The 11,486-nt window shown below is 33.9% G+C and overlaps 1 protein-coding gene across 1 annotated transcript in view; it reads left to right on the plus strand.

The window, feature by feature from the left end:
• Positions 1-11,486, plus strand: part of LOC110441678 (potassium voltage-gated channel subfamily H member 1-like) — an 82,765-nt gene that overhangs the window by 51,318 nt on the left and 19,961 nt on the right. Inside the window, exon 2 of the mRNA XM_021484887.1 lies at positions 11,207-11,437. Within this exon, the coding sequence (XP_021340562.1) occupies positions 11,207-11,437 (231 nt within the window). The remainder of the gene's footprint in view (positions 1-11,206; positions 11,438-11,486) is intronic.

Below are 11,486 nucleotides of genomic sequence, written 5' to 3' on the forward strand. Positions count from 1 at the left end.
CATCACGAGTAACACCGATATAGATATAGACTACCGACTGGTCCACGACATCACGAGTAACACCGATATAGATATAGACTACCGACTGGTCCACGACATCACGAGTAACACCGATATAGATATAGACTACCGACTGGTCCACGACATCACGAGTAACACCGATATAGATATAGACTACCGACTGGTCCACGACCTCACGAGTGACCCTAGCTTGATATAGACTACCGACTGGTCCACGACATCACGAGTGACCCTAGTTTGATATAAACTGCCGACTGGTCCACGACCACACGAGTGACCCTAGCTTGATATAGACTGCCGACTGGTCCACGACCGCACGAGTGACCCCGATATAGACTACAGATTGGTCCACGACCTCACGAGAGACCCCGATATAGACTACCGACTGGGCCACGACATCACGAGTGTCCCCGATATAGATTACCGACTGGTCCACGACCTCACGAGTGACCCTAGCTTGATATAGACTACCGTCTGGTCCACAACCTCACGAGTGACCCTAGCTTGATATAGACTACCGTCTGGTCCACGACCTCACGAGTGACCCCGATATAGACTACCGACTGGTCCACGACATCACGAGTGTCCCCGATATAGATTACCGACTGGTCCACGACCTCACGAGTGACCCCGATATAGACTACCGACTGGTCCACGACCTCACGAGTGACCCCGATATAGACTGCCGACTGGTCCACGACATCACGAGTGACCCCGATATAGACTGCAAGTTCATCACAGGCCTCACGATATTATTTTCCTCAAGCCTCCATGCAGGTTAACCAGTGTTATCATTTGGACCTTGTGAACGCGCATATCTTGTCATCAAAGACAGTTCTAAGTGAGATTTGAGTAAAGAAGTACCAAGTTGGCATTAAGACAAAGAATGGCGAAGATTTGTAGTACAAAGTCAGTGTGATATTTTTAGATAACTTTTTCAATGTTGACAATACAATCGATTCTGGTTAAAGCAGTCATTACAAAGGTCAGCTGACACCGGAATGACAGGCCTGTACTAATGGAAGGTGATTGTCATTAATAATTCCGGCTTGTTTACTATTTTGGTTTGAGCAGGTCTCAGGTGGCCTTTGCGCTATATTACCCAGTTCATTATGAGATCTGCTCGTGGTGGTGGACTCTACCGGGACCGCCCGCATACCCCGACAGAGAACCCGGATAACCAAAGACTAATGATTTGTTTATTTTTGCAATGACTTTGCAAGGTCAGGGATTCAGAGACACAATTCGGCATCAAGCAATATCCAGAGAAAACAATCTGTTCATTACAGTAAATGTTATTTGTTTGTTTGGGTTTAACGGCCCATCGACGGCTGTGGTCATTTAGGGCCATGGTGATTTATTTATTTATTTTATTGTATAAACAAACGTGGGAGTAGCCAAGATAAAATCAGATAAAAAGGTTAATTTTAAAAGCATTCGCATTGTATGTGTAGATTATTAAAATAAAAAGGGGGTTAAACTAATAAAAGATATAACTAATAAATGATATGGACTATGTGATACATATATAGTGTCAAAAAGGGTAAGGTGGGTTAAAAGACATCGGAGTCTATAGAATAGATCGATGTCTTTCAAAAAGTTAAATAATGCCTTCAAGTTCACGGAACTGAAAAGAGTTTTCATATCCGAGACTCGAAAGTAGTTATCACGAATGTGTTTAAAATCGGAACATTCTATCAAAAATGTTCAATTGTAAATGGAATGTCACATGCGTGGCATGAAGGTGGATTTTCTCGTTTTAAAAGGTACGAATGAGTAGGATATGTGTGCCCAGAACGGATCTTTTCGACTGGGAATATATGTACAAAGTGCAGTTATACAGATACAATGCAGATTACCTGCAGTTCTGTACAGCACGTATGTGACACAGTTTTATACATTATAGGTTTATAGTTCAAGTGCAACTAACACACTATAATGTATTAATGATAGCTTACCTGTAGTTTTGTGTGAATCGTTTGAGAGACATTTGCGTCTATTGATTACCGAGTAATCAGTAGTCATTTGGTTAACCAGCGAATAGTGTGTGGTAAATACGTCAATCTATTAAGTCTAGTATACCTAATTGTAAGTATTCCTCCTTTGAGAGTAACATTTTTTGTGTGTATATTTTGCATAAATTTGAATTTTTGCATCCCTAAAAGTCGCTGTAAACTAGTTAAGGAACAATCGTATATAATTTGACGACCTGTATTTATGTCAATATATATAGCCCACTCTCATTGCATCTTTAGCAATCTATATATAGCCCACTCTCATTGCATCTTTAGCAATCTATATATAGCCCACTCTCATTGCATCTTTAGCAATCTATATATAGCCCACTCTCATTTCATCTATTGCAATCTATATATAGCAAACTCTCATTGTATCTATGTCGATCTATATATAGCCAACTCTCATTGATTCTATGTCAATTTTTATATAGCCAACTCTCATTGATTCTATGTCAATCTATATATAGCCAACTTTCATTGATTCTATGTCAATCTATATACAGCCAACTTTCATTGATTCTATGTCAATCTATATATAGCTAACTTTCATTGATATTATGTCAATCTATATATAGCCAACTTTCATTGATTCTATGTCAATCTATATACAGCCAACTTTCATTGATTCTATGTCAATCTATATATAGCCAACTTTCATTGATATTATGTCAATCTATATATAGCCAACTTTCATTGATTCTATGTCAATCTATATACAGCCAACTTTCATTGATTCTATGTCAATCTATATATAGCCAACTTTCATTGATATTATGTCAATCTATATATAGCCAACTTTCATTGATTCTATGTCAATCTATATATAGCCAACTTTCATTGATTCTATGTCAATCTATATATAGCCAACTTTCATTGATTCTATGTCAATCTATATATAGCCAACTTTCATTGATTCTATGTCAATCTATATATAGCCAACTTTCATTGATTCTATGTCAATCTATATACAGCCAACTTTCATTGATTCTATGTCAATCTATATATAGCCAACTTTCATTGATATTATGTCAATCTATATATAGCCAACTTTCATTGATTCTATGTCAATCTATATATAGCCAACTTTCATTGATTCTATGTCAATCTATATATAGCCAACTTTCATTGATTCTATGTCAATCTATATACAGCCAACTTTCATTGATTCTATGTCAATCTATATATAGCCAACTTTCATTGATATTATGTCAATCTATATACAGCCAACTCTCATTGTTTCTATGCTAATCTGTATAAAGCCAACTCTAATTGATTCTATGCTAATCTATATAAAGCCCACTCCTATTGTATATATGTCAATCTATATACAGCCAACTCTCATTGTTTCTATGGTAATCTGTATAAAGACCACTCTCATTGTATCTATAGCAATCTATATATAGCAAACTCTCGTGGTTTTTTATGCTAATCTATATAAAGCCCTCTCTCATTATACATGTATCTATAGCAATCTATATATAGCAAACTCTCGTTGTATATATGCCGATCTATATATATCAAACTCTCATTGTATCTATAGCAATCTATATATAGCCCACTCTCATTGTATATATAGCAATCTATATATAGCAAATTTCATTGTATCTATGTCGATCTATATATAGCCCACTCTCTTTGTATCTATGTTAATCTGTATATAGCCCACTCTCATTGTATCGATGCCAATCTATATATAACTCCCTCTCGCTGTATCTATGTCAATCTATATATATCCCACTTTCATTGTATCTATATCACTCTATATATAGCCCACTCTCATGGTATCTATGTCAAGCTATATATAGCCCACTCTCATTGTATCTAGGTCAATCTATGTATAGCCCACTCTCATAGTACCTACATGTATGTTAATCTATATATAGCCCAGTCTCACTGTATCTGTTAATCTATATTTAGCCCACTCTCATTGTATCTATGTTAATCTATATATAGCCCACTTTTATTGTATCTATGTCAATCTATTTATAGCCCACTCTCATTGTATCTAGGTCAATCTATATATAGCCCACTGTCAGCGTATATCTGTCATTTTTTGTCATTCTTTATATAGTACAACATCACTGTTTCGTTGTCATTCTTTATATAGTACAACATCAATGTTTCTTTGTCATTCTTTATATAGTACAACATCACTGTTTCGTTGTCATTCTTTATATAGTACAACATCAATGTTTCGTTGGCATTCTTTATATAGTACAACATCAATGTTTCGTTGTCATTCTTTGTATAATAAAACATCAATGTTTCGTTGTCATTCTTTATATAGTACAACATCAATGTTTCGTTGTCATTCTTTATATAGTACAGCATCAATGTTTCGTTGTCATTCTGTATATAGTACAACATCAATGTTTTTTGTCATTCTTTGTATAGTAAAACATCAATGTTTCGTTGTCAATCTATATATAGTCCACTATCNCTCACTGTTTCTTTGTCACTTTTTTATAGTACAACATCAATGTTTCGTTGTCATTCTTTATGTAGTACAACATCAATGTTTCTTGGTCATTCTTTATATAGTACAACATCACTGTTTCGTTGTCATTCTTTATATACAATGTAGTACAACATCAATGTTTCGTTGTCATTCTTTATATAGTACAACATCACTGTTTCTTTGTCATTCTTTATATACATATAGTACACCATCAATGTTTCTTTGTCATTCTTTATATAGTACAACATCAATGTTTCTTTGTCATTCTTTATATAGTACAACATCAATGTTTCGTTGTCATTCTTTATATAGTACAACATCACTGTTTCTTTGTCATTCTTTATATAGTACAACATCAATGTTTCTTTGTCATTCTTTATATAGTACAACATCAATGTTTCGTTGTCATTCTTTATATAGTACAACATCAATGTTTTTTGTCATTCTTTGTATTGTAAAACATCAATGTTTCGTTGTCAATCTATATATAGTCCACTATCAGTGTACTATTATGGTATCTCTGTCATTCTTTGCATGTATATAGCCCACTCTAACTGTTTCTTCGTAAAATATATAGTTCGCTCTCACTGTATCTATGTAAATATATGTAGAGCCTACTCTCTTATTGTATCTATGTGCATCTATATATAACCCCCTCTCACTGATTTTTTGTCAATACATTTATAGCCCCCTCTCACTGTATCTGTGTAAAGTATGACAAGACGTAAGTTTTTGTCTTTTTTCTTCTTCCTGTAAATGACTTTTAACTCTGTATAATGTGACATTTTGTAAACTTGAGGTTTATTGTACGTAACATCAGACACATTATATCCGTTGTACCCTCTGCTCGGGGATAACGTTTCCCTAGAATTAATTTCCTTGCTGTCCAGTGTTTCACTCCCGTGGGATGGGGACAGATTGAATGAGCACATAATACGACCGCCACACGATACGCTCAAGTGATGGCCAAGTGTGCGCCGTGAAGAATACTGCGGTGTATTATGTACGGGAAATTGTACGATCTAGTGGCCTTGTAACAGTATCCAAATGTCCGTGTTATTCCTGCATGGCATACTTAGAGACACATATTGTCTAATTAACGTCCCGAGATTGTACAGGCAATTAACAGCATACTGGAAGGCTGCCACTGGTGCACATTTCAGACTTGCCCTTACGTTATATAAAAAAAAACAACCCAACATTACCTTGTGGTTATCATTGGTGTTGTAGATAATATCATCACAACGGCCAGAGGCGAAGTCGCGGAGAAGAACAGATTAGGGAGAAAACATAATCGGCTTCATGTTACATATTTCTGTTACATAGCAACACGTGATAAATTAAGTACGAAATCATATTATGAGTGGTAATGAAAAGCAAACATTCAACCTATTAATTGTATATTGATATGAAACAGAAGAGCTGGTCTATGACAAGCCTACGTCAGTGTATGTACACCTAGATATCCACGTGTATTATTTAACTGTTTCAATATATTGTTAACTTTCCACGTCATTACAGTTGTTATGAACTTTTATGTCTCGTTAACCACGACATGAACCTCTCGGTGGAGGTGTTCAAAGTCGATGAACATTGATGAAGACGTTCAGTCTTGTCAACCATATCCGCTCTCGTTATGTTCACTAATGAATGTTGTTAATTTCTTAATGCTTTCACAATGTACTAGCAGTTAAAATATGATGTATTAGTAAATCAGAGGTTCTATAACATATATCTATAAAAAAAAAACGTGTTAGACTGAACAAATGTCTACGCTGAAACTGTATATGACAAGGAATAAGGAATACAATAGATAAATAAATGATAAATAAAAATAAACATGTAAAGTTGTCACAAAATAACTGAATGGTCACAGAACTACACAGTTCACAGAATTCAAAAGACTTGTTTGGTTCCAAAGAAATATTTACCTGGTAAATATCTAAAGAAAAATTGTTAATCATTTACCATTGTTTTCTTTGTCGTTTTGTCATTGGGCACAAAGTGAGGAGTACAAAACAAGGTATTTAGTTAAAACATCAAAATAAACAAAACTGTAGTTTTGACAAAATTATGTAGATTTTATGGTCTATAGAGGACATCTTATTAGTTTGTCTTTTAATGGTCTTTGGTTTGCGAAACACCGTATACTTACACGCTAAGATGACCAAACTGTTGGTACAACAACAACACTAGCGCACAAACAGTTATAACAGATCGTGGTCAATTATAGGTTCAATAGAAGATTGGATTCAAAGTCAAAGTCAAAAGTTTTATTTAGAGTCGGTACATGGTATAACAATACAACATTAGCTCTAAGGAGCTATTAAAACCGACTAACATACAGGACATACACATTGCATAATAAAACAGTTACAAAGTCAATACTTAACTCATGCATCACATTTCATTTTCAGCTAGGTTAGAACTATCATTTGTAGTTCAAACACAAGAATATTAATTTTTTCTTTTGCTTTCGTCTTTTTCGTTTGTTTACTTACAAAAGTGTTTTTTTCAGTAAATGACATCTGTGTAAAATTAACTCTAATTTATTCGGGTTCTTATTGCGGATAAGGATCATTTTGATACAATAGTGACTGTTGCTATAACATAAAAAGTATCAAATTAATTTAGAATTATTTATTTACGTCCATCAGAAATAGGAAAACTTCGTTAACATTAAAAGTAGTAATTAGCATATTAAATGAATGTTTATAGATTAGTGAATGAGCAGACAAGTATACAACATTGTTAGGTCGTATTGTTTTAAGTAGCAAAATACATGTATATAAGGTACAACGTACAAAGTTGTCCTAAGCAGTTTGGTGTCATTTGACTTCAAACTAATTGACAACTTCCTGTCTTAAATGTGGGTTTTATTTTACTATGATTGACAGTCTTTTGATATTAATGGAACAACTGATGACGACGTATGTAACGGTGTCTCGNCACAAAACAAAGTATTTAGTTAAAACATCAAAATAAACAAAAGTGTAGTTTTGACAAAATTATGTAGATTTTATGGTCTGTAGAGGACATCTTATTAGTTTGTCTTTTTAATAATGGTCTTTGGTTTGCGACAAACCGTATACTTACACGCTAAGATGACCAAAATGTTGGTACAACAACAACACTAGGGCACAAACAGTTATAACAGATCGTGGTCAATTATAGGGTCAATAGAAGATTGGATTGCGTTCAAACACAAGAATGTTATATTTTTCTTTTGCTTTCGTTTTTTCGTTTGTTTACTTACAAAAGTCTTTTTTCAGTAAATGTCATCTGTGTAAAATTAACTCGAATTTATTCGGGTTCTTGGTGCGGATAAGAATCATTTTGATACAATAGTGATTTTATGCTATAACATCAAAAGTATCAAATTAATTTGAAATTATTTATTTACGTCCAACAGAAATAGGAAAACTTCGTTAACATTAAAAGTAGTATACAACATTGTTAGGTCGTATTGTTTTAAGTAGCAAAATACATGTATATAAGGTACAACGTACAAAGTTGTCCTAAGCAGTTTGGTGTCATTTGACTTCAAACTAATTGACAACTTCCTGTCTTAAATGTGGGTTTTATTTTACTATGATTGACAGTCTTTTGATATTAATGGAACAACTGATGACGACGTATGTAACGGTGTCTCAGTCAGCAGGTATACTGAGCAACACACAGACATATATAACGGTGTCTCGGTCAGCAGGTATACTGAGCGACACACAGACATATATAACGGTGTCTCGGTCAGCAGGTATACTGAGCGACACACACAGATATATATATGAAACATTATGTATATATGAAATTGTCAACTAACACCATCAAATGAAGTGAGTCGTGTACCTTTCATGAAAAATGCAAACAACTAATATTTTTGTAAAGAATTCTACGAAATTATAATAAACTAATAACTACTCATTAGTATACAGCGAGTGATATACAAGTTACAAATTTAGCAGCTGTTACTTTTAAACGCTCCACTCTAGAAGTTTTGAATATATTCCAGATATAAGCAGGGCGGTGTCTGAAGGCATTAGACGGGGTACATGCCTTAACCTGGCATCCTTCTTATAACGTCATTATTGTGTCCCTCGTTTTGTAGAACTCTTGCCTTACAAATAGCTTAGTTTGGTTTGTTTCAGTAAACTGTAGTAAAACAATCATACACACATCTTTATAATGTTGTTTTAGATGTAAGCAACGCAATCCGGACCACCTTTCCATATGTTGTTCATGTACTTTATCCGTGACAGACAAGCTAACAGTTTGGAAATGTCATCACAAATCTTTACAATTATAATTTATGGTATCCAATTAATGACTGCAGTTTGCTGAACGCTAAAAATACATTAGAACACGAATAATTATTATGATTATGATTATAGAAAGCACATATACAAACACACATTGTCATCAGTGTTTGTGCTTACTCTCAAATTCACTTATGAAAGTTTTAAAATTCAAAAGATATTTATACAGTGATGAATAAAGTAGAAAACACAAATTATCAAAGCATTTCAAATATCGAACTTTGCACATAATCAGCTTGTCTGCCCGAGGTAGTGGTACAGTATATGATAGAATAAGACGACCGTCCCTGCTCAATAACCACTCAACGGAATCGGCTTTCCGCACAATGGCATTTCAATATATCTAACAAGCATCTTTATAGAATTGGGCATCACACACACTGCATTTTTCACCGTTTAAAGGTACCTAATTTCACAAACTGCAAGCTGTTACCATATTCTACAATGTAAACCATACATGCAAGAATACACATGCCACTGGTGGGCGGGAGGACTGTGTCATTTTGAGTCATAAAGCATTTAATTGATTATAACTCGGTTGACTGAAGATCATATCTACATCAGTTTTTATATATCATAATATGAGTCTATTGATAACTTGCCATTTATGTAAGATCGTAATGTCATAAAACATGGTTAGCTGGAAACTGATGTTAAAACAATTTGTGTATAGCTTATGGAGTTTATTTACATTTTAACATATCGTGTACACGCTAAAGTTAATTTTAAGATTCTAGTTTCCCTTCCCCTATTTTATGCATATTAGTAGGTTAAAGTAAGAAGAACTACAATCTGCTTCTGGATTTAAAAAATCTTGTCAGTTAATATTTATTCGAAATGCCAACATATATTTGACTTCTGACATTAAGATGCCTTTTATCTATTTGATTTATTGTTGCAATAAAATAAAGATTACACAAACATAGTAAAATGAAGGTAAAATGTCTGAAGTCTTTGTGCGGAGATATGAGGATGTGTAATTGTTGGGTGACAGTTTATGGAGTTCGTAGACTATTATATTTCGTTTTCCTTGTATCTGGCGAAATATTTAACATTGAGCTATGAGAATGGGAAGCTAATATTATCAAATTGGTTTTGAGCCACCAAATAAACCACCTAAGGTTTACAACGTTTGTCGTTTTTATTGTAGCTCCAGGATTTCGATGTTTTATGAATTAATGGTGTATGGTCCGTGAGCCTCTGGAATTGGATTGCACTGAGAAATAAACAGAGAGCTTCGACCATGAACCCCCACACAGATGTTGTGGCGTGTTGTACACATGTATTTGTTAATTGATAGTTACAGAAACTTTACCGAAGAAAGTTCAATCTTGAAATATTTCTATTACATATTGTGACTTAGTCCAAATCAAAATCTAAAGACTTCAGACAGCTTACCTTTGATGAATTTTTGTCAAATAATTGCAATAATAACATTCTGAAAGAGCTGTGGCACGCTTGATTTAGTAAAAACAAAGGAAGTCTTAAAAATTAGGAAATAATTCGAATTTAGTTTGACTGGTCTATCCTATACAGATATATATATATAATTTAACCAAAAAACCAACAGCGTACATCATAGATAGATATAAAAGAATGGCATTGCTGTATGTATTTGACAAAACGCATTCAAATCAATTAAGCAAACTGAAATTTGCAGATATTGGTAATGTATCAATTTTAAAATTAAACACTCTATCTAAATAAGGCATTTTCTATATATATATTTGTAGGAAATGTTTCTGTAACTATCCATTAATAAATACATAAAATCAAAACATATGTTATGGGTTAATCACTAATTACTGATTGTTAATATCTTAGGGTAGTCGTCGTTGTTGTCAAATGTTAATATTTTTAATAACTATTATACAAATTCTTAGTCATCCACTAGAAACGAAATCACCGATAATGTGAACCACATAACTATATGTACATGTCCGCCTATGTATAGTTCTCTGATCACTTGTTCCATTTGAAGAATGTGTTAGTGACGTCAGAATACAGTTTAATGGTGTTCTATCAAGGGTTACCTTACATTAACTGTTCGTATCACACCAATGACCTCAGTACACTCAGATTTTCATTGAGCAAAATATCCCTGTATTCCCTGTTAAACTATTTGCTTTTGTATTGGTTTATATGTTTTTAATCTTTTTATTGATGCTTTTTACTAAAATTTCTCTGATTTTATGATTGCAAACGACAGTCCGAATACAGTGGCAAGTTAACCACCATTTCGTATATATGGTCAATATTTGTTCATTTTGGCATATCGGGATCAGAGTAATGCTCATAAGTATAACCTTTATTGTGTATAAAGATTTCTTTCTTTCATGACTTCGGTGTTTTTACTTATTCTCATTAAGATTTGTCTATGTATTTGATTACAGATAGCAGCTTTCTGCTTGCCAATGCCCGGATCGTGGAGTACCCAATAGTGTATTGTAATGATGGATTCTGTAAACTCTCCGGATATAACCGAGCGGAAGTGATGCAAAAAAGTTGCACGTGCAGTTTTATGTACGGTGATCTAACGGACCAGGATACGGTTTTGAAAATAGAACAATCTTTTGAAGGTGTGGAACAAGAACAAGTGGAGATTCTCTTATATAAGAAAAATAGTAAGTGTTCTGCTTATTAATTTACTGTTGTGTAAACAAATTGTCCTAT

Source organism: Mizuhopecten yessoensis, unplaced genomic scaffold, assembly GCF_002113885.1.
Source record: "Mizuhopecten yessoensis strain PY_sf001 unplaced genomic scaffold, ASM211388v2 scaffold716095, whole genome shotgun sequence".
Taxonomy (NCBI): Eukaryota; Metazoa; Mollusca; class Bivalvia; order Pectinida; family Pectinidae; genus Mizuhopecten; species Mizuhopecten yessoensis.